General features: G+C 42.0%; 1 protein-coding gene across 1 annotated transcript in view; it reads left to right on the top strand.

Moving 5' to 3' along the window:
- GLP2R (glucagon like peptide 2 receptor) overlaps nt 1-27,170 on the top strand; it is a 41,345-nt gene that overhangs the window by 3,516 nt on the left and 10,659 nt on the right. Inside the window, exons 2-11 of the mRNA XM_037408968.1 lie at nt 3,404-3,512; nt 8,760-8,864; nt 10,987-11,108; nt 13,764-13,870; nt 14,130-14,286; nt 15,212-15,371; nt 18,118-18,178; nt 19,407-19,476; nt 22,231-22,319; nt 23,822-23,960. Coding sequence (XP_037264865.1) covers nt 3,404-3,512; nt 8,760-8,864; nt 10,987-11,108; nt 13,764-13,870; nt 14,130-14,286; nt 15,212-15,371; nt 18,118-18,178; nt 19,407-19,476; nt 22,231-22,319; nt 23,822-23,960 — 1,119 coding nt within the window. The remainder of the gene's footprint in view (nt 1-3,403; nt 3,513-8,759; nt 8,865-10,986; nt 11,109-13,763; nt 13,871-14,129; nt 14,287-15,211; nt 15,372-18,117; nt 18,179-19,406; nt 19,477-22,230; nt 22,320-23,821; nt 23,961-27,170) is intronic.

The following is a 27,170-nucleotide window of genomic DNA, read 5'->3' on the forward strand; positions in this document are numbered from 1 at the left end:
AATCCTATGGCAGAAAAGCAAGCATCCCACAGATATTTACATCAACAGTGACCAGGTATTGCCTGTCTGACTTGCAGCTTTGCAGAAACCGACAATTATATAAGGAAGTAACGTGAAACTGTCATTTATGTCTAAACTGCTCCTCACTCTTGTGATCTTCTTCATAGCTGTATATCAACCTTCTCTCCAGGAATGGAACTAAACAAGCAGCCAGGTAGCTGCTGTGAGGCTTTCCTTGTACTACTTTGGCTGTTTAATGCATTTGTTTATTAGAAACTGAAGTGTTATCCCTTAAATCAAACAGTCTTTCCTACAAATGCGTCATCTCTGTGTCTTTGCCTCTTCAAATGAGGTTCACTGACCCAGGAGCGTCTCAAGAATCTCCCCTGGCTCCCAGCATTTTGAAGCCTACATGAGGGAAATGTCAAGATGATTTTTATTTTGGAAACATGCATTCCTTTCTCATGGCTTTTGTAAATATTCTCCTTATCTTGCAAGTCCATCAGAGGAAGAATAATTATAGTCTTTCTACTCCCTGGAATTTAAAGTAGGGTGTCTGGAAATTAGCTGAGAGACTAAAAGCAAAGTATTGGGCAGGCAACATCTATACAGAAACAACGTGCATGAAAGAGTGGTCTCATGTAACAGCTAGCTAATAGTCTTCACTGTTCTCGTTTTCAAAGTACATAAATATGATTTTCTTTGTTTTTTGAACAAACATAGGTTCAAAGAAAAAGATACAGGCGAAGTTCACAGCCATTACATTGTCCGGGTTACTTATCACATCACCAAGCTCAGACCAGCTCAGTGGTCTTTCACACATGTGAAAGGCACTTTCCAAAAAGGCTGTAGTCCAGACAAAAGGAAACTGATTTTTCCCTGGAGAGCTGAAAAGCATCCTTTGGTATAAGGATTGTTGCTTTTTAGAAAACTTATGTTTAGTCTGCTCTCCAAAATTTGGTTGTTACAGTTGGTAACATTTTCAACCAGTAGTGAATTTTTCATTTTTGGTGACTTATAGTGCCAGTGTTCTTTGACTACTTGCCCACGTCTGGCCTCTCAAAGCCCTGGTTTCAGGACACCAGCTGTCATATTACGCAGAGACTGCTTAGGCTGATGTTCTTTTTCCTGCATAAATAATGATCAAGTCATCATGATGGTACTGAACTGTAAATAGTATCTAGCATTATCCTTTCTCTACTGCTTTGCTCCTAATTGGGCATTTCTTTAACAGCCCAAATCTGACATGTCACGAAGCAATTTTGCATTTAACTCTTCTACTGTTAGCTACTCCCTTCCTAAACAGTAATCATAGCAGCCTCTACAGTCAAAGTGTTGTGTGATAAAGGTGTGTCAGAAAGATGGGTATTTATAGAAACTGAATTAAAGTATGGCAGTCCCCTCAGGACAGTTGCAACCCTTACATCAATAAGGTGTATGCCACAGATGTCCACCACATCCTGAGCACATCAGTCACTATATATAAAATAATTATTAGAATCTGTCTATACTGGGAATTTTTTATTATTTTTTTTTTAACAGCAAAGCAGATTTTGTATCAGGAGTAATTTTATCCATGGAAACATATTTAATTCTTTACTCTGTGCTAGCAACTGTTGATCTACATCTCTGATATCACACTTCCATGCTAATACCAAAGTCTCTTTCCTTTCTGTTCATCCGCTTCCTGGTGCCAAGGGAGTGACCCAAGGTCAGCATGTCCCAGCAGGGCTCCTAAGCCTCTTCTTTCATTCCCTTTCTGAACACCACTGACAATCTCCTCAACCTCGGTGTTTCTTTTGTGTGTTTCTGTGGTTGTAGTATCATCCGTGTCTTATAAATGCATCGGTCCTTTCCCACACAACCTGCCCGAATTTGTCCATCAGAGCAACTGCCCATTTAGACACTGACACTTTATTTCTCATTGGTGTTCTCAGCCTATCTTCACCCAGAAAAGAAAAGACTGGGTGAGGGGTGGATTGAGGATGGATTTTTCTTGCTTTTAGGAGTAGCTAAATGCATTTTGGGGAGAAGCTTGCACAGCACAGGGTGAGCAGGCAGAGGGAAAGAGCCAGAACGGCGAGCCATGAGCCTGCAGCATAGGAGCAGCCAAGACGAGCAGGCAGCTCTTGCAATCATGGGATGAGTCGTTTCCAGGTGCCAGAGGGACCTTCACAGAACCTGCTGTCATTAAACCGACTAAATCTGAAGACGAGTCTGTCTTCAAAGCTACAATAGTAAAAGGGAGATTGCTCTTGAAGTGCTTTTATTTCTAGTCTTTTTAAATAGATCGCATCACTGCAATTGTTCCACATCATATTATCCCCAGAAATCTAGATTTTCAGAATTTAAAGACATTCTTGATCTCCTCAGGGTTATCACTACAACAGGAGGGCCTAGGCAAAACCAGCATTAAAAATATCTATAACTGGAAAAACAAACAAACACCACCCCCACCCCCACCACCCTGAAAATAAATATACCTACAAAAGCTCAGGACCCAAAAATCCATTTCTGTGAGCTGTTTCATATGGAGAAAATTTTGGCATGGATAAAAATAATGCTCCCTTTCACTATGTGAGAAATCTCAAGGTAAAGATTCTTCTCCCCTACTGACACAGGACAGCAAAACTCTGCCCTGTCCAGGCAAAAAGGGCAACACAGCTGATGCAGATGGACAAGTAAAACTAAGATTTAAAATTATGTTTTCTCAAAAAAAAAAAAAAGGTGGAGGAAAAGAAAAATGTCTATGGCAAAGTTTCAGCTGTTGGAGAAAGAAGTAGTCTTTGTTGGGCAGGAGACAATGCACTGGAGAAAAGGTGTTATTGGCTAAACAGTATTGCTTATTCATTACACTTTTATTCAATTTTTTACCATACTACTCAACCAGATCTGCCTGACTATCTTTAAAAATACTTTAAAAATAAACAGCCCTCAAAATTATCATTAATCAGGTTCCTAAATTAATGTAGCAGAAACCTGAGAATGCTTGAGAAGTACTAGCTGACCTTGACATAAATTGATTGTAAAGACTTTCCTTAACTGGAAAGACTAAAATTTGTGATGATAAGCACACATTTCCTACAGTGGAGGAATGAAATGCCAGTGTTTTTGGTATACCCTCACAGGTCCTAGCAATTAAATATCTGTGTGGATTTTTAAGAAGTTGAATGGATTCTATGGTAATATAGCATGGCAATACATTTCTTGCTCAGGCAAAGAAAGCAATTGAAGAAATGTCACTAATAGTTTCCTGGAGAAGGAAGGGGTCTGTCTTTAACTCTTTGCTTACCTATCATTGCTCCATTGTCCTCTCCTCTCTTCTCCTCTCAAATTTCTTATAATGGAAAGAGACTTGCCACTGAAAGATCACAAAGTTCTAACTGATTTTCCTCATGTTCAGTATTTCCACTCACAGGCCAAAGGATCTCTGCTGGAAAAAACCACTGCTGGATGGAACAAGTATAAACAAGAATGCTTGAAAATGCTGCGGGAATCAACTGTAGATACTGGTAAGGGAACAAACGGCACAATAAAGCAATGTGTTAAGTAACACTGATGAGTATGCAAATATTCTTTTACTTCCCTTGCAGAAGTGTGTGTCTGTTTATAAGTTCTAGATTTAGAACATTCAGTTGTAATGACATGCAGACATGCAACCATCAGGTTAAACAGCTCTCTGTCCTCAAACATACCAGGTTCCTGTATGTAAAACCAGATCATATACAGCAACGAACTGCTGAACAGCTGGTGCTGAGCTACTACTATGGTGCAGCACTGAGTGCCTGGTCAGGATGTAGCTGCTAGCCATTATTGGTGAAAACCAGGCCCTTTGGACAAAGGGGATGGGTTTTCAGTTCCATTTTCAGCCTGAAGGAAGTCAAGCCCGTATGTCTGGAAATCACGCTAACCACAGGAGAACAGACCACCCAGGGAAAAGACGTCTCCCACTTCCATACTTGAGGAACTGAGCCATGGCAGACAACAACTCAAAATGCACGGGGCAAGGCAGAGCCTGCTTTCTGGCTGGTCAGGGGAGCTGGGGAGCTGCTCCGACTCTCACGGGACTGCTTATGCATTTTGTGATACAGTCGTTAGGTTAATAAGCCAAGACACAGAGACCAGGTTGCCCCATGTTCACCTGGCACCTATAACCGTTAGCTTAAAGTCCCTTATTTATTCTCCTGCCTCCATGGCTTTTGGATTCCTGGCTGAAGAGCAGTGTAACTACAGAGAGCAGTGTCTTCTCCTGAAAAGTAGCAGAGGGAGGAACTGAGTCCACATCTCCTACCTTTGGTTGAGTGCTCCAAGTTTTATGCTGTTTGGCCAAAGGGGAGTTTATAATCTGTGACTACGTCCCTCTTAAAAGTATGAACTCTGCTCAGCTAGGTGTCTGCCTTCAGGAAAGCATGACAGAGGCTTGGTTTGAGTCATTGGAGAAGTTCAAGAAGTAGCTGGGAGAGAGGTGACTGCAGTCACCAAGGAAAGATTAAGAGTGAAACTGCTCTGTGTTTTGTACTCACTGGCTATAGGTAGGTCTCTACTCCTGTGTGCAAGTGATACAATCATGGTTGTCTTGCTGGGTGGATACCTCACCCCATCAACTGCAAAGGGAGACTCCAGGATGGTATTATGAGCACTTACTCACTTTGCTAGTGTCAGAAAGCTGCGTTTATGGCATTGTACTGTGCAACTTTGTCAGCCAGAAAATATGATCTGATTAAGATTAATATACGTATTTTTCATCATTCAAAATGCATTTAAAAGTTAGAAATCAATCCAAGCATTGGCCTGGGAATTTCAAACCGCAGGGAAAAGAAGGGGGGAAAAAGAGGGGTTTTTAAGCCTAAATTATGTAATATTTTATGTTTTAAAGTTCCTTAAACTTTTCCCAAAATATTGAAATCTCTAACTTTCACAGGCCTTTGAAAAGCAAAAGGGAAGATACACCCTGTCGGTCAGGGAAACTATTTTTAGTGATCCCATTCAATAACAGGCCTCCTCTTCTTTCAGCTTAATTAGGAATTGCTGAAAATGAGCATTTCTGCTTGGGCATGGCAGCATGCTCTCTAACCTGCTCCACAGGCAGCTGCAGCTGCTACACCATGAGCAAAGTGGTTTGGCTTACACTGCGATGCTGTAACAGCTGGGGGAACAAAGCAAGACCCCGTTCTCACTTCTGACCCCCATCTCTATCAAGAACTTGGTTCAGCTTTCATGTGAAATCACACTGGGTTCAGTATATGTAGGGCATGAAATGCTCACTCATTCTTCCTGAGCTTTTGGGTGTGCCTAAAAGCAAACAAGAGGCATACCATGGTATGCAAAGGCAGACAAATACCCGTTGAGGACTACCAGAACTTTACTAGGGTGTGCAGAGATGCAGTGAGAAGCCAAGGTTCATCTAGAAATTAAATTGTCCACAGATGCCAAGAACAGCAACGTAGGTGAGCAGACACACAGGGAAGACATAGGCAGGGCAGGGAAACCAGTCACTAATAAAGGAGGACCCAGAAAACTACAGGTCCATCAGTCTTACTTAAGTCTCTGGGAAAGTAATGGAATGAATCCTCCCAGAAACTGTCGCTAATCAAATGAGGCACATGATGGGGACAAGTCAGCACGTATTTAGCAAAAGCAAATCATGCCTGACCAACCTGATCACCTTCTACAACAAGGTAACATCTGCTGTCTGTATGGGGAGAGCAGTGGGTGTTGGTTACCTGAACTTCAGCAAAGCATTTGGCACTGCTTCCCACAGCCTTCTCCTGGCCAGGCTAGCAAGGCACATGTTGGGTGGAGGGCTGCAAGATAAGTAGCAAACTGGCTAACAGGCCAGACTCAAGCAGCAGTGAAAAATGGTTTTGACTCAGACTGGCAGCCTGTCTGTTATGGCTTAACCCCAGACGGTGACCCAGCACCACGCCGCTGCTCTCACTGCCCCTCACCCGGAGGGATGGGGAGCAGAATCAGAAAGGAGTGTAAAACTCAAGGGTTGAGATAAGAACAATTTAATAGGCAAAGCAAAAGCTGCACACGCAAGCAAAGCAAAGCAAGGAATTCATTCACCACTGCCTGTGGGCAGGCAGGTGTCCGGCCATCCCCAGGGAAGCAGGGCTCCATCACCAAAACGGTTACTTGGGATGACAAACGCCATAATGTCGGGTGTTTATCCCCTTTCCTTCTTCTTCCCCCAGTTTATATACTCAGCGGGATGTTATATGGTATGGAATACCCCTTTGGCCAGTTTGGGTCACCTGTCCTGGCTGTGTCCCCTCCCAGCTTCCCGTGCCCCTCCAGCCCTCTCGCTGGCAGGGCCCAAGAAACCAAAAAGTCCTTGATTTAGTATAAACATCACCCAGCAACAACTGAAAACCTCAGTGTCCTATCAGCGTTGTTCTCAAATCCAAAACACTGCACTGCCCCAGCTACTCAGAAGAAAATTAACTCTATCCCAGCTGAAACCAGGACACTGTCACCAATGGGGTCCCTCAGGGATTGTTACCAGGCCCCATGCTGCTCAGCCTCTTCATAAATTATCTGGGCACAATGGCCTTGAAAGTACCCTCACCAAGTTTGCTGATGATGACAAACTGGGTGGTGAGGAGGCCACGTCTGAAGACAGAGCCATCTTCTAGAGAGACCAGGACAGGCTGGAAGAGTGGGCTAGCGAGAACTGTGTGAAGTTTAACAAAGCCATAACCAAAGAGCCCAGTGCAGGCTAGGAGCTATGTGGCTGTGAGCAGCCTGGCCTAACAGGATCTGGAGGTCCCGGTGGACAACAAGCTGAACGTAAGTCAGCAGTGCACCGCTGCCTCAGCAAAGTACATCGGATCTGGGCCTACACCCTATGGGGCATTACTAGCAGAGATAGAGAAGTGATCATCCCACTACACTCAGTGCTTGTTAGGCCACCTGTCGAGTACTGTGTCTAGTTCTGGTCCCCACAACTCCAGAAAGACACCGCTAGACTGGTGAGGGTCCAAAGGAGGGCCATGGAGATGATCGAAGGGCTGGAGAACCTACCATACCATATGAGGAAAGTGGTGGAGTTAGATCCTTTCACCCTGGAGAACAGAAGGTGCAGGGGGGACTTCATCAAAGTAAAAGCCAGCTACAAAGAGGAAGGAGGCTTTCTCTTTCCAAAGAGCCACACGGAGAAGACAACGGGCAATGAGTACAAGTTCCACCAGGAGAGGTTTCTCCCTGATATAAGAAAGATATTTTTTACAGTGAGAGCAATCATTCCCTTTAACAACCTCCGCAAGGATGTGGTGGAGTCCCCATCATTAAAGGTTTTCAAGATGTGATTGAATAGGGTGCTAGATAATCTCATCTAGGCTCCCTTTCCCACAAAAGGTTGAACCAGATGATCTTTCAAGGTCCGTTGGGATGTTCTATGGCATTTCACAGGAAAGCACACTAACCACTGGGCCACTAGTGGTGCTGAAGGAGATAGGATAACCCTTGTTCAAGGTGACCCACCAGGTATCCAGCCGTGACACCTGGAGGAAAATAGTAGTTCCAGTCCCAGTTCTCTGTTGTGTTTATATACTTTTTATGGGCAGGCACTGGATGAAAACAGAAGTAATCTGGGGTGTGTAACTTGTTATTTCCAGTCTCTGGGGACATGGAGGGTCTTGATTCAGCAGTGACACAGGGGAAGATACTAGAGGGCAGTAGTTCATAGCAGGTGATCAGGAGAACTACAGGAACCAGAACTCCAGTTTTCATGAAATGGAGAAAAAACTATTTTTCTCCTGGCAGTCTACCTGATCCACACCTCAACAAACCTTGATCAGGTATTGGGGAAAGGAACAATAAAAATGCAGCTATAAATGTTGACAACTACACTGCCCTTAAGGCAGATGGAGCCACAGATGTTCATCCTCAAAGGCACAAGGGAATTATTAAGAATGCACATATTATGCTCTGTATTTTAGCAGAAGCACCCCAAAAGGGTGCTGATGAGTTAGCCCAGAGCTATATTTGTTGCTCCCTGTATCCTTCTTCCCGTATCAGTTTCTCAAAGTGCTGCTAAGTATTAAGGAAAACAAAGCAATATATACTCTTCTAGCTTTGGATGGGCAAAGCCAGTAAAGAGAGGAGAACTTCAGCTTATCCCAGAAGAAAGGCAGAAACTAACCAAAAGACTAGTGCAGCCATTAATGCATTTATCTTACTGTAACCTGATTGCACCATTTCAATTCTGCGTTGTCAAATGTTTTATCTTAACTTTAAGTCCTGTAAATGATGTGATATCTGTGAAGCTTAGAACTAAGTTCATCTGAGGCATTACCAGCTCCCTAACTTCTGTTGCCCAAGGACTAAGACGAGTCACTATCCAAGAAGCCAGCAGTGGTCTGAGCTGAGAACCAGTGTCACAGGGGTCATGAAAGGTGGAATATCTCCCATTTACCAGCAAAAAGTCTGTGGGATGTACCAAAAGCAGTGAGCGAGACCATGGCTAGAATCTGTCTGATACATCTGGACAACAGAGGCCTCAAGATGATTTTGAGCAATACCCTTATCTCATGATGAAGCATGTAAATCCTGCTGCTGCTGTGTAGATCCAGGGAAGAAGGACAGTAGCCATTTCTGCACTGTGCACTTCTGATCATTGCACAAAGTTTATCTGCTACATCTTGTAAATACTCTGGAGTAGCTTGCAGGTTACCTGGAACAGTGTACAATAGTTTTCATGATTGTCCATTGTCTGAACAACTTCTGGTAAAATTTCTATTTGCTTCTCTCCCCAGGAATACATTGTAATGGGACATTTGATCAATTTGTTTGCTGGCCTTACTCGCCCCCAGGAAATGTCTCTGTTCCTTGTCCTTCATATTTGCCATGGTTAGAAAACGGTAATGTGAAAGTGGTAACTTCTCTTCTGGTTTATGCTGGGAATCCAGCCAAAGAACAGATGGTGCTGGTCTCACTTGTCCCGGTGTCCTGTGAAGTGTCTGAGGCCTGCCTTGTCTCACCTCTTTTAACCTCTTTTCTGAATTGAGGCACAACATTGTTGTTGATGTTTAATTATTTACTCTTTTTCTCCATCTGTTCTTGTTACAGCTCCATATTGTGTGCTATAAAGCAACACTTCCAAGACATTGCAACCATACAGATTTGGGGTTCAGCTTCTGAGGTTCAACTCCTGGGGTCCCCACTGACCCCAGACGTGCACGTCTCTGTCAGAAAACTGGAATAGCCAAACAAAACAGCAGCCCAAGCAGTCAGCCGTCCAGTAGGACATAGTGTACCACCAGCAAGTAGTGTGAAAAACCCGAGCCTTCCAAGCAGCCTTTTCCTGGAGGGAGTGGAGCAGGGAGGCTCTCAGGGAAGAAAAAAGAATAACAGCAGGAGGAGCAAAATTCTCTAAAAGCAAACAAAATTCCCTTTCTCCTAAAGAAATGAAAGAACATTCCTACCACTGCAGCCTAGCACTTCTGAGTCCTGCTACAAAGCCTTTCTTAGCCACATGTGGCTTTCTTAGTGAATTATTTCTAACACCACTTGAAAGGACCAGTTGTGCCTGAGTCCTTTAGTTTATAGGGGACATGGCTACAGGCTGCTTATCCTAGCTTTCTCCACCCCACCCCACACACGGTTTGTTCTGTAATGTCAGCATTTGTCCTTTTGTGCTGCTAAACAGAAGGAGACCCAGCTTCTGTCTAGTCTCCCAAACAACTGCTTCTGCCAACCATTTAGAACAAATTCAGCTTTCCATAATAAACATAAAAGCATCTTCCTTCTCTCCATGTAACAGAGACTTTCTCGCTTTCTCTTTTTCTGCCTAAATTTCTACAAATGCAAGATGTAAGAAATTGCACCAGGTTATGAAGCTTTTAGTTGTGTTCACTGTGGGGAACACAGTAGGGCTGTTGTGTTCCAACATCATCTGTCATTCTCATCCATGCCACAGCACCTTAGGAGAAAGAGACATTAGAGACAGCCCAGCTGTCTCTCTGTCCCAGAGGTTCTGTGGGACTGGTGTTAACGTTGCTGGTGGTCCCCATTTCCATTGCTGGTTCCATTTCCAAGGTATAGCCATGTCTGTTCTGGGACACCGATGAACTTGGATCAGAAAAGCTTGGAAACCTGAGGTACCTCTGTTGTGGTTTGTCATCACCACCATGGCTGAGCACTGGAAAATTAGAATAGTCTAGAAATGGGATTTCTGGTCACATTTCATAGATGCCTTCTCGTTTTTTTCAGTGTCTAATCTCCACACAGCGCTCATGCTCTGTTACAGCACACTGTGCTTTCAAAGCAGTTATCTCAGTTCCAGTTATCCTGAGCAAAATGAGATATTCTGGTTGTTGCTGCCATCATTAAACACTTCTTAATTAAAAATATGATAAAAAAGCTCAGGTCTGATTGGAAATAAAGGGAAGGCAGCTGTTTAGGACAACATCAAACAAACATCAACCAGGGTCCCCATACCATTCTTCTGATGTTATGGGGAAACTCTTTAACTATCATAAACTAGGACAATACAGTGAAAGCCAAGAAAGCTACACCAGTTCACAGCACCTGCTGATCAGGCCCCAAAGCACATAAACAAAACAGCAGCCACAGGTGTTCCAGATCATTCCCTACTCAAACCACACTCTTCCTCCTACAATTTTGCGTGCATAGCCTGGGCAATGTGCTACCTGGGCTTGAGCAAACTTACGAGCTTAATGAGGAAAAAAGAATAAAGTTAAATGTAGGCTTTTCTTTTGGCTGTAGTAACCATGTGTTTTCTGTAAATACCAGGTAAATTCTGGGAATGTTTTTCTGTGAGATCACGTTCCTATTTTGTCTTATGTAAATATGAAATCTGTACTGTCAAAGACAAAAGAAAAGTGGGTTGTATTCCTTTTTTTTTTTTTTTGAGTGGGAGTTGTCTGTTGCTGGGGTATAAGGGAGAAATCTTTAGAAATGTCTATGAAAAATGAAATCTTTATTTTGACCTTTTAGCCTTAAACCTCTGTTTACTTTCAGGAAGCATAGGAAGTGTATACAGAGTCTGCTTGGATGAAGGGACTTGGCAAACTAAGGAAAACTCCACAGACATTTGGCGTGATAGTTCAGAATGTTCTGAGAGAAATAATTTCAAACAAAATGTAAGTATGCTTTATTTTATGATTTAATACCCTAATCTTCTTAATCCCTTCTTGAGTAACAGCTAAAACATTTCCAGTGAATACCTGCAAAAGACGTTCGGATTTCATGTAGATTCCCGAACGGAAACCTGTTATTTAGAAGCAGCAGAGGAGAAAAGGTAAAACAGGGGGATTCCTGCTTTAGATGCCACAAATTATTTCCTTTTCAGAGCCTGCTGTTCACATGTCCTGAATTTGTCCTAACAAAACTGAAAGGCTGCAACTTGACAGGCAAAGAACTGAACCCAAAGTGCCCCATCGCCGAGCCTGTAGCATTTACAGGGCCGTTACTGGGCCCTTTCAAATGTCACTGGTCACAGGCTGGTTGGAGCACTGGGCCTTCCCAGCGGGGGGGAGCAGCTCCCCAGGGAGCGTATGGGGGTTCAGCTCCTTGTTACTCCTCGTGTCATGGAGTTCAGCTTAGCTGATGTCAAAATTAACTGTCTTAGGTAAGCGCTATTACCGCTGATATTTTTTTTTTTTTACTTTTTAGTACATTACTGGGTGAGCACTGCTATTGTTTATTACTTTACTGATTACCGTATTAAACGCTGTTAGTTCAGGATCCCCGTGTACTACAAGATTTTACTAAACTCTTTACATCGTGCGTGCATGAACTTCCAAACTTGGAGCTTATTTACACAAGTGTGATAAATATTCTGAAGTACTGGGAGTTTTCAATGGCTTGTTGACCATTCTGGATTGCAAACTTGCAGGTGGGAGACTTTTTTTTTATTTTTGTCACACAAAATTCATTTTGTCTGACAGCAAGTGATTCTCTGAAAGCTTTAACCAGCTTTCCTACCAATAATAAATGCAGTTTTGTAGTTTGTTATATTTAGTGGGGAGCCCCAGCGTGTTAGAAATAACACGGAGCTAGTATCCACACACATCGGAGGAATCAGATTGATTTCATTTGCTTTGGTGTTGCAAAATTGTTACAGCCCGGGTGAGAACTCTCGCTATTTATCAGGTTCATGCCTGTTCTAATGTTTTCATGGAGCAAAGTGACTAATGGCTGTGCTATGGGAATGTCCTGCACCCACACTGCTCTCCCTGGGCACTTTCACCCTCTCCAAGAGTTTGTACCAGCAGGCACCACTCACCCGTGCTGTCCGGATACTGCCTGTGAGCGTAAACTCATTAGAGACAACTACTGGTGGGAAGACAGAGCTAAAATCCCCAGCACTAAGACAATTCAGAAAGAAAATGGGAAAATCTCTGAGGAAAAGCCACCAGCGCCAGCTCACGCACCGAGCCCAGGCATCCCTCGCTTCTTTGCTCTGGTTTGCACAAACAGGGCACTGGGCAGTCACCCCCAAATGCACAGCCCTCCGATGGCCAGAACTTTGCACTATTTGCACAGCTCAGCATGCAAAGGCATCAACCCCCCTCGGTTGCAAGTTGCCCAGCTCCTTCATTAGGTAGCCCTTCGTTTCCCATTTGTCAAGTAGTTCTCTGGCTCCTTGTGTTAATCAGTTCGCGTGCTCAGTCCCAGCTTCTTTTGAGTCTCCCTGGGGCACCTCTTGAGCTGCTGGTGGCCACGTCCTGCGGCCGCCGTTGCTCTCCTTTCACTGGGCTGAGCTTGCTGCTCACCGGGACCTTCCCGCTGGCCCATCCAGCCCGAGGAGCCGCTTCCTTCGCCGGGGCCTTCTCGGAACAGAAGGATTTGCCAGTGCCCAGCGAAGCGCTTAGCAGGGCATACGAAGTGCCTGCTGCCGGAATTAACCCTTATCAGCTCAGTCACTCCAACTGTCTCAAAGACAAACTGCCAACAACACATTCAATTCCATCAAGCAGCCGAGATCAGTTCCAGGAAAATCTTGGCAGACCAAAGATGGATTATGAAAGTCACATACTCTGTGTCTCTCCATCCCCTCAGCAGAAAAGCTTTTCCCAAGCTCGGAAAGCAATACGAAGAGGTGAGAAGTTAGATGATGAGGGATAAGCAGCTAAATGGAAAAACTTATCAAGAAACGTTAAATGAAGCGAAGTGGAAAGAAACTGAGTGCCCCCTTACTCTGCTGAGATCTTATTCATCATTCAAAGGCATTCTAATGTAATAATTTGGGGGGGATTTCTTTGAATTCATGGCAGAAATCGGTCTATTACAATGACTCTAGACAGAGCTGATTCTTAACAAATGTACCGGCACAACTGATCGGTAAGTGTGTCCCCAGGTTACACAGAGTAGTTGCACTTGTATGTACTTTTTGTTGTACAGGGTTTTTTTGTTGAGTGAGTTGCTCTTTTTTTTTTGTTTGTTTGTTTGGTTTTTTGTTGAGTGAGTTGGTCTCTGCAGTTATTAGGCGACCGGGATACATTCGGTGCGTGTAATCATGGCAATGATTAGCTGTTAACCAGACTGCGAATGGTGTTTGTGCAGGAAAATCTGGAAATGAGTGCAGGAGCGGCTTCAAATTTGAAAGGAAACCCAGGCTGTCTGCAGGCGCCTCTGTCCTGCAAGGGTTTCATGAGGCAGCGCAGCGAGCCAGCGTCAGAAACCTTCCCGGCGAGCTTACAACACAAAGAAGCTGGACTCAGAAGCTTCTGAGCTGTGTTCATCCTCTGTCCATCTGCCTGCATGTATAACACATTTGTCTTCTTTGTTCCCAGGAAGAAGAACATAAATTACTTACCACATTACAGCTGCTCTACACTATAGGATATTATTTTTCTCTCATCTCACTTGTATTAGCTCTCCTTATACTTTCTTTCCTCAGGTTAGTACAAATTTACATGCATCTTAAAAGTACAGAACCCAGTACGCACATTCTTCTTCTCATGTAATTCAATTTATTGCTTAGCTTCTGATGTAAATAACTTGTATTTTCCTAATAGGAGTTATAAAAGCCATTCCTAAGCAAAATCCATTCGTAAGCAAAATCTATTGATGGCAACAGTATGAATACAACAATATATTCTTTTTCCTGCAAATTAAATATATTCCAAAGGATTCAGACATTATTCTTTCTCCCCCAGAAAACTTCACTGCACAAGAAACTATATCCATATGAATTTATTTGCATCTTTCATCTTGCGTGCCACAGCAGTTCTTATAAAGGACACCGTATACTACAATATTTACTCCAAAAGACCAAATGATGAAACTGGATGGATACTATACCTCAGTCCTGAGGTAACGTGTTAGTTCATTGCTAACAGTAAATGTGTGCTGCTAGTGGCCCTAACAGTTACAAATTCAGAAGTCTGCCATATGGCAGCGTGTTTTGAGGTGTTTGTTAGCCAAGCTTTGAATGCTGAAATTTTGCTGATAAAGCTTGGGGTAATCAAGAAGAAAGTTCTGATCTGATAAATTGTAATAGATGGATGTTTCTATGAAGCCTTGTACAGAAACAACAAACTCAATAGTTATATGTAGAAACATCCAATTAAGCAAAAAACCCGTACACCTGTAGTTTTTAGGAAGAAATCTACACATTTACTTGGCACTTACATAAAGCTAGATTTGTTCACACTTGGTTTGCTTGGCACGAGGCAATGCACGAATCTTGCTTTTAAGACAATGCTATAAAAAATGTATTTGTTGTGAAAGAACACTAAGAGAGAAAAAAAATGGTTTAAAGTCTTTTCTGCACTAGAAAAATGTGCTGATTTTCTCACACTTGTTTAGATAATGGAATAACAACATCTCTCATTTGTGACCACTGTGGATAAATCATGTTTGTATGATGTGTATGACTGTAGTTTGCCCATGCCAACATACAAAATTACCTGCAAGATGGTAATTGTGTCTATTATTTTAATAGCTCATCAGTAAAAATACTGATATGCAGATTATGACAAAGAACACATACCCCAGCCTGCACGGTCACTGTCTTTTCCTACTTGTCACCTCCACGCAAACTCTCTGATGATGTAGAAGCATTTAAATTGTTGCACTCCCCTCCAGCAAGAAGAGTCTTGTAAGATTTGTGACAGAACCACAGTTACATCACAGTCACGTGCTCATTTTAAAATGGTTGCCGAAGTAACAAGAGCAAATCAGAATTTGTCAGGGTTTTTATGCATTAACAATGATTCTTGGTCTCTCATTTCTGCAGATTGTAATCATTTGCAGGACTGCCCAGTTTTTCATGCATTACTTTGTTGGGGCAAATTATTTTTGGCTATTAGTAGAAGGAATTTATCTGCATACATTATTGATAACTGTTGTACTCTCTGAAAGACGACTGCTACAGACATATATTGTGATAGGATGGGGTAAGTACGTAACAAGTTCCAAGTTCTTGATTCTGTGGTACTTTCCGAGTCAGTGGTGAAAGAACTAGAAACAAGTCTAGTTTCCTAGGGTAAAGGATCTTGATAAAAGAGAAGATAAAATACATTTCTGTCCCCTTCTCTGCATGGTCAGTGATAAGCACCAGGTATTCTGGACCAACTTCCTTATGTTTAAAGGGAAATCAAGAAGTTAATATTAAAAATTAAAAATTAAAAAATTAAAACTTTCCTGATTATCTAACTATGAAGTCAAGCACCCAACCTCTGTTGTTGCTCTGCTCCCCCAGTATGATTTATGCTGTGCTTATTCAGTGCTCCGAGTAGTTATTTTCATATCAGACTGCCCGTGGGTTCTTAAATCAGTTGGTGCTTAAATCTTTAGTTTAGTCTACCTAATGGATGAGGGGATTCATTTTATCTAAGAAGGTTAAATTTAGGTAACTAATATGGAGACTCTCTAGAACCAAAGGAAGAAGGCTAGTATCTTTGAAGAGTGAACTATTCAACTGTGTTTTCAAAAGTGTGTGTATTCAAAAGTGGAGTATTACCTTAATACTTTCATGCATCTCTAGACATAGTCACATTGGAACTTGTCGTATTTCCTACAGCGTCCTTTTCTCTGGTCTTACCTGTATTCATGCACTATGCTGCTGTGAAGATTATTTTTCGGACTTGCAGTTTTGAAATGCTACCCCATATTTGGTATCCCTCCTTTTCCTCTTTTGCTTCTTCCTCATCAGACATTAACTAGTTTCCTTCACTTTCAAACTCATTCCCATCCTTCCTTAGCTATTAAAAGTTTCTGTCAAAGCGTTTACACTTCATTGCTAAGCCTCTAGGCTTTCTGCTTTGCTGCACCTTACACTTTAGAGGGTCCTTCTCACCATCGATGAGACATTTCTCTGTTAGCTCTCACATTTATCTTTAAAGACCCCTTTTGCTGTATTAATACGGCTGTATTAGCATACAGGCTGCTGACACAACTGTCTTTCGTGCTGTTTAGTGGTGTCTCATTTGCCTTTTCACTCTTCCCACCTCTCCAAATCCATTTGTTGCTTTGGTCACCAGCTTGCTAGAACAAAGACTAATAATTTTATTCCTTGTTCAAACTGCAATGAGATAAGTCTGTTAAGAAATTTGCTCCCTACTGTGAAAGTATAAATAGTAATTAGCATCTCTTCATCAGTCCCCCTCCACTGTTCTCATACAGGTACCATGTTCACTGATTTCCTAAAGGCCTTCTCCTACTAATTAGCTTAATTTTTTATTTATATTTATTAGAATTACTACTAAAACAGGACAGCTGGCACCTGTCTTGCAGACATTTGTAGTGCTGCTGCTGAGCCAGCAGGAGCGAACCATGCCTGCACCTACTGAGGCACACTCCCTCGGCTCCTGCCCAGGAGCTGCACTTGATAATGTCACCTCATCAGCCCAGGTATCATCCTTCACCACGGGACAAGCCCATATCACCCCAGACATGTAGCTCACTTCCTGAGCAGCCCATGCCCTGATTGCTCTCTCAGACCCACTTGTGGCACCAGTGCCATCTCCCATCCAAGTGAGACCCTTTCTATCTCTTTCCCCATTTTACCCATTTAGAGGTTTATTATCTTTGAGAGTATTTTCCTTCTGGCCTTTCCCCTGTATTACCACACTCTAGGTCTTCCCGTGACCTTAGCTAGTGCCCCAGAATCCTGAATAGATCATTTTCTGGCCCCAGTGACCCACATTGTTGTAGTCAGAGCCCAACTCCATTTGCCTCACACAGGGCACCCATTGTTGCAGCACAAACAAACCAGTAAGGCTGCAACAAGACTTTTACTGTCAGATCTGGTCAGAGTCTACTGTCCATGCTGCTTCTCCTTCATCCAGAGGTCAGACCACACTACTCCTCCTCCATCTAACCCCCTATCCCACACTCCTCAGGGATATTTAACTACTTAGCAGGAAGGAGCTACAGCTGCACATCTTCGAGGCAAGGCCACAGCTGCATTTTATCAATGCTGATCAACCCTCTGCCTTCATTCCTCTACACACATCTCTTTTCTGCCACATCCACCAGAAAATCTCCTGTGTGTTACTGGGCTGAGAATCCAGTCAAACGCCTGCCTTTTGTAGCTCACATGTGCTTGTGATTGAAGCTTGTGCCTGCACATTTGTAGACCACTGGAATAGTGTAGTAATCCTTTATTTCAGGGTTCTTTTTTGGTCTATGACCTCTGAGACACACACACATGATGCAATAGGGGAATGGGGACCATGGATTATCTTTAAGGGGTCCAGGACAGGTAAGCCAGGAAAACAAGCCTTTGTCAATTGTTCTAATTAACTAGACAAAGTTCTATGCCTCCACTGAAAACTTGTTAAGTTTCAGCAAGTGAAAATGTTAACAACTGGTGCCTTAGGTAGTCTGTAAGGACTTATGTGCCAATTTTGAATTCTCAGAGTCAGGAAATTAGAAGATTTAGACAGGTCGGCAGTGTATGTGTGTATATATATATACACATATCTATCAGTCTGCAAATGCAAGATTCAACTATCCAATGAAATTTAATTTTGTATTTGAAATACAAATGGAGAAAGCCAGGATCAGGTTGATTTTTTTACAGTTCTAAATAGAAGACTGAAAAATGGTTGTCTTTGCACCCTACACTACTGTAGCATATCAGTGTTTTGTATGAACCATTCTGCAATTTTGGCTGTAATTGACTCCTTTTCTTTTCAGTTGTTCCTATCCTCTTTGTTGGTCCTTGGGGAATAAGCAGATCAAAACTGGAGAACACAGGGTAAGTTACTAAATAAAATGTGCCTTAGAATACTGGCTTTCTCTTTGCTTAATTATTCTGGAAGCCCTTGACAGTAATTGACACAAGTATTGACTACTAGATTATATTAAGATTATACAGCACCTACTAATACTTGTTACATGTTCAAGGTCCATTTTAGTACTTTTACGTTAAACTACTTCTAGGAATTCCCAGATTTCCTCATACATAAATCAAGAAGTAGAATTAACTTTTACTCCTCCTGAAATTAAAGCTATTGCATCTAATGTTCTTCTACTTACATGAAGCAAATTTTCAGCACAAACATCTTCATGGAAAGCATCTTGTTAGTAAGAAAAAGAGACCAGTGCTTTCCCTGGAGTTCAGATACACTTTGAATTTAATTAGTACTCACTGCCATTTTGGGAAAAAAAATGTTATGGAGGATAATGGCAAAAACTGATATTCACTAGAAGCTGATACTAAATGAATGTGTTTAGTATTCAGTGAACAAATTGCTAAGAGTAACTTGCACTAATAAGCACCAGTTTTCCAGTCTTCCGGTCTTCATTGATGCTGTTAATTGTATCAAATATACTTTGAGGTTTGCGTATGACTTCTTTTGTTACCTTTTTTATTCATGGATCCTAGAGAGTTTTGTTTGGAACACCAATATAATTAGTAAGCAACAACGTCAGGAACCAAATCACAGTTACAGTCTTATAGAGTTAGTTGTTATATAGACCATAAATGACAAACCAAGATCCTACAGTTTCAGGTTAATTAGCAAGAAGGAACATGTGCATAGGATACATTAGAAAATTAGAGCAAAAGAAAAGGAGACAGCTTCAAGGAAAAGTATGCATACTTTTTAGCAGGTCAAGAACCATGGTCACAATTCATAGTTTATCCATTTCCAGCTTTAGATAGAAAAAATTGAGTAGGATGAATTCCGTTATGAAGGTCTGGTGCCATGTACAGTCATTATGTGGATCCAGAGGTTGAGTTTGCCAGACAGTTCTGAAGTTTGCAGCCTAGAGAAACCTATCTCAACACTTTGGTGGAAAGAACTTCAGAATAAATACAATTACAGTAGTTGGTGAGACTGCCTGGTTTTATGCTTGTGTGCTACGTGAAAAATGTAAACTTTGTCAACTTCCTTTTGAAATAGATGCATAGGTTATGTAAGCTTTCTATTTTATTTTTTTTCTATGAAGACAATATAATTGCTCTTTAAATTATTCTTCAGGTGCTGGGGAACAAATGAACACATGGGAATCTGGTGGATCATCCGGGGACCAATGCTGTTTTCTATTGCAGTAAGAATTATTTCATCTGTTCGTAATACCATGCACCAGTATGACTGTCTTGTGTGACCCCTTCTCCAAGTATAATCTAATTTTTGGATTAGAAAAGATAAGACAGAAAAAAATTGTAAAATGAAGTTTCTTACTGTGGGCAGATGGGCATACCTTCCTTTCTGTCTGTCTACAAACAACAAAGATTTCAGTGTCAACCTCTCAAAACGCTGCTGCTTTATCTGTGCAGTGAATTCTGCACAGCTCTATCTATACTGAAGATGGAGCCTTTTGCTTATTCCTCTAACGTAATCCCTGCTTTTTTATATTACATTTTGGGATCTTCTGCTTTCGTGCTATTTCACAGATTCAGATAGCCCCAGCAGTTTATTCCGAGCATGTAGCCTCTGATCATTATCAGTGCTTACAGTCATTAAGTATTAGAAAATACAGAAAACAGATACAGCAACATCAGTTAGACTTTGCAGACATCTTTCTGTAGAACAAGCAGCAACTTGAACACAGCTGAAGCTGTTTCACCTACCAGCAATGCGTATAGAGGACCAGGCTCATCTTCTGCATGGGATGACTTTCTTAAACCTAATTGCCTGCCTATTGAGTCTTGTAGTATTGAGTCCTTGAAGCGGTGAAGGAACTCACATACCTTCACACATTGCTTCTTACCTGTATATTTTGATACCAATGCTCATTTTAGGAGGCATAAACTTTCCAAATAAATGTCACCGGGATGTCCTGTTGCTGTTACATTGCAGGACATTCTGTTTGTGATTGTTTCTCAGAATCACGCTAAGTGACCTTTACTTGGTAATTACTTCAAGGTAAACAGCAAATGTATGTGCAGACCTGATATCCCAGTCACCACAGTCTCCCAGCATACATGATGTTAGTCAGCAATCAGCTGGATGTGGGGAGGTTCCTTCTGCGCCTTGATCAGCATCAGTACCTACTACATCTACTACTGATACCACGGGAGAGGCAGGGAAGGAATCAATGAGAACTAAAACTGAAAGGTTAAGCAAAAGGGACGGTATCAGATTGCAGGAGAATGGAGCATCAAATGTGACTGGAAATGGGGAAGATGAAGGAGCAAAGAAGTGGTGAAGAGGAGTTAGGAGGATGCCTAGCAAGATAAAATAGAGGGACAGACACCGTATGGAAGCATAGTGGGCAGAAATGAATGAGTTAAAAACACAGAGCCAGATAATGTAATAACCAGACAGGTGGAAACGTATCTAAAAGCCACTGGCAAAATGTGTGTCAACAGTACCTAATGATGGTTGTGCATGGATTATGAAGCCCAGTCCTCATAGGGCACAAGCTGGTATACAGGCCCAAGTTCCTAACCTTCTTCTTGTGAAACATCAGAAAAGCAAAGTTCGTATTTTTATTTTATTTTATTTTATTTTTTAATCTTATTGGACCTTATTCCACCTTATTCCTGTTCTGTTTAAAGCAAAATGAAAATAATCATGGGGAAAGCATCATGCTAGTTTGCATGTTGCTATTTCCTGAGCAGCTCTATTCATGTATAGTCAGCCTGGAAAAGAATGATGGCACCTCGCTTTTATATGTGACTATGATGGATGCAGTTCTCAACACTGATCTTAAAAACTCCGTGTGCCATTTTGGTTTCTTTGTCCACATTAAGAAATAAAAGTATTAGAGTGCTTGCATATAGCCAACGTTTTAGATTTTATGTTGAAATGACTACTTCTGGCTGTAACCCAAGCTGCTACTAAATAGTTTAACATTTTTAATGTGGGGTAGGAGCTAATTTGCATAACATCCATACTTATGATAGGATCACCCTGCTGAGACCTTCAAAAGCACTGACAGGGACCATGGCACAGACATTGTAAAGCCCAATTCAGTGTACGTGTTGGATGAGCAGACAGCGAGGTGGATTGAAAACTGGCTGAATGGTCAGGCCCAGAAGGCGGCACGAAGTCTAACTCAAGGCCAGTAACCTGCAGGGTATCCACTACTGGGTCAGATCCTGTTTAATATCTTCACTGATGATATGGACAATGGGACAGTGCACCCTCAGCAAGTTTGCAGATGACACCAAACTGGAAGGAGTGGCTGAGATGTCAGAGGGTTGTCCTGCTATCCAGAGGGACTTTTCCAGGCTGGTTCCATGTTAAAATTAAAATGTAACTTTGTACTGGAAGATTATATATCATAGAGTACATATCAGGCTGAATAAGGCAATGCTGAATTTCTCCACTTTGCAACGTTAACATTTTTGCATAGGGCTTTTGGTATGTGGAAGTGAAATAGTTAATGACTCATAGGTATTTGCAGGCCTCTTTAGAAAATACTTGCAGATTGGTCTTGGCCAAGTCAGAACAATTTAATTAACAAAGGAGTGAATTAGTAATAAAAAGAATTCCCCCAGGACTTCCTTGTCTGGCTGTCTAGAGCCTCTTTATCTGAAGAATTTCAATCACTGCTGGTCTTTTACCACATCCCACTTACCTGTCCTGGTCTGGTGAAGAGCTATATGACCTGAAGGTATATATATACCCTGTTAACTGCCTCACTTGGAGAGAACCAATACCAGCAGTGGCTGCCACTGCTGCTCCGTCAGCTGAGGTAACAACCTGCGTCAGTCCCAGCCTAATCACAGCTACCTTCTGGTTATGTGGTGACATGTTTTACAAGTGTTTAATATCAATTTTACATTTCTTTAATAGCTATATGAGTAGAGTCATAGCATTTACTGTAAGTAACCCCCATGTATTTTCTTTCAAGGTTAACTTTGCCATCTTCTTAAAAATTCTCAGGATGCTGATTTCCAAACTAAAAGCTCAGCAAATGAGCTTTCATGACTACAAATACAGGTATGTAATAAATAAAGAAGAAGAAGCCCTAGCCCTTTCTTTTCTTCCTCACAACATCAGAAAGCTATTCAGAGCATGATCTAGGGAAGCCATCTGGGGAAACAGCTCCACAAACATTTTCTTATCTGAGAGCACCTGTGTGCTGAGTATTCTGGGCATTTTTGCAAGGGCTTTGCAATGTGATAAGATCTCTGCTCTCAAGTAACCTTACTGTACACCTCTGGCCTCTGCTGCTGTGACACATTTTTTCTTTTGAGTGTGACAGAAGGTCCTCAAAAGAAAAGGAGGTGCAGAAGACTTGTGGGACATTCCTAAGTGACATTAGCATTTCTGATCTGCATATTTTTTTCACAGTACAGACACATTAACTCAATAACGTCCCTGATCTTCTTGTTAACCCAAATCAGAACATTATCCTTATCCTTGCAGGTCCTGGTGTGGGCTCTCCTGGCCAGAACCTCACTGGTAACCATGTGTTATGCAGAGTCCTGGAGCTGGTCTTAGCACAAACATCTTCCCACTTTGTGGGAGCAGCAAGGGCAGGATGCTCTGCAAGGAACCTGAGGCTTTGTTAACTGCTTTCCACATCCTAGTTCTTTCCAGTTCTTAGTATCTTCAATCAAACCATTATGAATCCCTGCCTGTGACTACAGCCCTGCCTTACTAAGATGAATTATTTTATTGCCTAGCAAGACTGGGCAGCGGGAGGGGGGATGGAAAATACACTTCCAACTTCTTAATAAATTCTAATGTTAAGTCCCTAGCAAGAAGCATATTTCCTTTTCCTTGGGAAAGAAAGGATCCAAAAGATCTCGGCTATGTTCTCCAGATTGCTACAGGAAGACTGTTGTGATGACAGTCACAGACAGCAGTGCCTGTATTGAATATTGCCTGATGTTTTGTGTTATACTCTCCTTTCTACTGCTTATGACTGCAAAACTTTCAAAGATTTAAGCTATTTCTGAGATTGCAAATCTTCCTCAGAACTCACCCTCTTTTGAGATCTCTGCTTTCATCCATGCAAACACGTTCCCAGACTTTAAAGAAGATCCTCTTCCATAAAAATTATTTTGGTTGCATTTTTTAAAAAACAGATGACTGCTGACAGTACCATAGAAACTTTCTATGCAGCTACATAGTTTTCAGCAGTGATAGGAAGGTCTAAGAACCTTGTTAAGAGATCACTCATACTTGGCTAAGTAAATATTTTTCTGTTACCTAGCAGCATAAGTTTGATGATAACGGCCTTCCTGTTCAATTTCTTGTCCCCAAATTTTCACCTTAAACCCCAAACCAAGTTTCCCTCCTGTACAGATTTTTCTGATAGTGTGTTCCAAAGTCCATATCTGGGAATTTGTCCTCAAAATCATGAAATTATTAGTACCACTCCAGAGTCAGAATATTGAGGGAATATTTCTGGAATCATTTCCTTGTAGATGAATTTTTGATTTTTGCACCAAGGATGTTGAAAAAATAATAAAATCAATCATTTTCTTTTTAAGATTGGCAAGATCTACACTTGTGCTGATTCCATTGTTGGGGATCCATGAATTTGTATTTACCTTCATCACTGATGAACAGGTGGAAGGACTTTCAAGACATATAAGACTTTTCATTCAGCTGACAATGAGCTCATTTCATGTAAGTACTGGTTTTAGGGGTCATATATCCACATAGATATGTTGTTCACCTAAAGAGATGACAGATATATAGTATTCTGATGTAATATGCTCCAACCTATAACATCTGTAAATACACTATTACAATGACAAGATTAAAAATCCACAAACTGCATATTCAAAGTACAATAGTCCCAAAGACAAAAAAAGGAGTCCGCTATCTTCAGAAACAGTGTCCTGTGTTCTCTGGTAATAGGTGGCAGCTCATCACAGACGCCCTGTTCTGAAAACAGGATTCAAACAGTTTATTTAAACTATGCGTCATGTAAGCTAATTCCTAAAAAGCACTGGAAGGCTTCTTTTTAACAAGGTTTTCAGGCATTCTGTTGACTTTGTGGTCACACTGAGTTGGCAGCTCTGGATTCACCTTTCTCAGCGCACAGTACACGTCCTGCATACTTCAAACTGACCACAACCACCTTGTTGTCATGCCATTTGCAAACAAAACACAGCCAAGGCTCTTCATGCCAGGAGATGCATCAGCTTCACTTCAGCTTGGGTAGTTGGGGCAGTCAGTTTGTGACTGACACGTCGCTGGCATAGTGGGCTGGTGGGGCAGCCCTTACCTTTGAGGAATCTTTCCAAAAGCAGTTGAATGTAGACTACGTGGCATCTGGGGCAGTTTGATGAAAGGAGCCGTGGGAACAATGAGCGGAGTGAAAACATTTGCTGGGAGGAGAAGCATGTGAAGGGCAAGCACGAGCCGCTTTGTGTGTGGTTCCACCCTGGAGGACACACTCTGGGTACATGTAGCAGACTAACAGCCTCAAGCAAGTGCAGGGGAGACACACACGTCTTGTACAAGGGCTTTGTCAGGGCCATGGCTCACTTGAGGTGTGTGCTGTTCAGCAGCTGTAACACAGGCACTTCCATGCAAGCCTAGAGAAAAATGCAAATACTATTTCTTTTAATATTTTTTTTAATGTCAAAACCACACCTACATGCTTCAGGCCTCCATAGTTCACATATAGGCATCAGAGATGTCTGTCACCTGAGATGCCCTTCTGAGGACCTGAGTTTGGGGCTTCTGTCTTGTTCATGGGTTTAAGTATGAATTCAACAAAGTACTTAATGCATCAGAAGTGAAACACAGAAACCCACCAGTGAATTCAGTGAACAGGCACCAGTAAAGAAGTTCGCTTTTGCTCACTAGACCCCTGACTGGTGCACCCCACTGGGGAACGGGGGGGGGGGGAAAGAGCCCCCAGCTAGGAGGTGGTTTAACCTGTGCCAGGGAAGTGCCCACTGAGTCTCCAGCAGCATCACTCCTGCCTGCCCAAGCAAAGGTGTCCAACCAGCAACCAAAGATGCAAAATGAATTAAGAAGGAGGATGAAAGAGAATCTGAATCTGTGGCTGCTTATGCACAAGTATACGTGTGTTTCACTGAAACTGCTCTCTGGCTTACCAAGGTGAGGAGCTGGACATGCCGGTCATTCTGCCGGCGCAAGGCACTGCCATCTGCTCCAACCTGTGCTCTGCAGAGCTGCTGGGTCATGGCTTTCTCAGGCAGCACTCCTGTTCCACTGCCTGCTCAGCACGTTGTCCTTCAGCCTCCCCCTTCTGCCTTGACCTTCTTGGTGAGACGGGACAGCAGTTTCCAGGTGTCCTTTCTTTAATGAGATATCCAGCAGTATCCCATATTTACAGCGGCTGTAAGTCCTTACCACTCACTAACTCACTCCTTCGACACGTCTGCCCTCTTCTGCAGCCTGAGACGTGAAGTCAGCAAAGCATTATTGCACTTTTCCCACAACTGATAGTGATCCTTGTTCTTAACCTGTATGTATGCATGCGTGCATCAGTGCTCTGGTGTGGGCACCCACCAGTGCTTTGACACCCTTACTGAGGTTCTAATTTAAAACTTCCACTACAGCTTGAGAGGAAAAGTGTCCAGACAGGCAGAAAAAGTTCATGCAGAGCCACCATCCTAAGGGGGCCTTCTGACATGGTGTTGAAATATGTGTTCCTCAGACATATCCTTACTTGGAGAGGCTGAAGTGACCAGAGGTTATTTTAAGAAACAGAATCATTTTAAACGAAAATTTTATTTACTGGCTCATACAAAGAAATCTGATGTAGAAGATAGCTTACTCATCCCTGCTAGAAAACAAGAATTTCATTCCTTATAGAGGAACGTGCACATGCTCAAGCTACATGGCACGCTTTAGAAGCAAAGCTTTTTCTCAAAATAACCAGAGGTCTCAGACAATGTTTATTACAGATTCTCTTCTTTAGCTACAGCATTGTTTGTGAAAGGATTAGCAAAAAAGCACATAACTGGTACACAATTAGATTTGTTTAGTCTGTAAATCTTGCCAGTAGTTTTAAAAAGCAGTTAAACTGTTTTGTTAAAGAAAATCAATTACCTCTGAGAGTTCATCTAGAAGTTTTGATTCAAACATTTTCAAGGAGCATAAATTCAAATTCTAAATACGAGTTCTGCTGTAGATATGATGCTTTGTTGCTGTAGGAAGTGGAGGAACCTAAACATCTTGGCTCACTGGTGCATGTGAACTGTTAGCCACAGGAAAAGAAACACTGAGTTCTGGTTATTTAATAAGTAATTTATCATGTTGCAATTGTCAACAGAACCGAAGAACAACGGTGAGGCTTACACATGCATCTATCCTTTCTATTGGTTATTATGCTAAAGCACATTTCTTCTGAATTTCTGATTCTTCTTTTTCCCTCACACTGATTATTTTTAAAATGTATGTCTTAGAAGTCATAGCATACAGGAAAGATTTCTAAATACCAAGTTCCAGTATGGCAAAAAACCCCCAAACAATAAATTAAATAATAATATGAAGAAGCTTTAAAGAAATGAGGAAGGATATAAAGTGAACATCAAACATGAATGATCAACTGAATTGTCCACTTTCTGGTATGATTTTACAGTGCTTCTGCCTGCCACTGCATGTTCTGGTCTTGTAGCAGCAGTGAACTAAATTCACACAGGGATTTACAAACGTACATTCAACACAGAGGTGCCACTAGTATTCCCAAAGTCCTCTCCTCATCTGGTGAGTTTTTTGCATTGCTGGCAGTGGGTGTCATCAGGCTTAGCAGTCATGGGACTAAACAGCACCATCCAGTTTGGATCCTATTTCTGCTTGTGGTGCCTGTGAGGCCAAACCTAGAGCTCATGCTCAGAACACAAAAAAAACACA

The sequence above is a fragment of the Falco rusticolus genome, chromosome 1 (assembly GCF_015220075.1).
Source record: "Falco rusticolus isolate bFalRus1 chromosome 1, bFalRus1.pri, whole genome shotgun sequence".
NCBI classification, from domain to species: domain Eukaryota; kingdom Metazoa; phylum Chordata; class Aves; order Falconiformes; family Falconidae; genus Falco; species Falco rusticolus.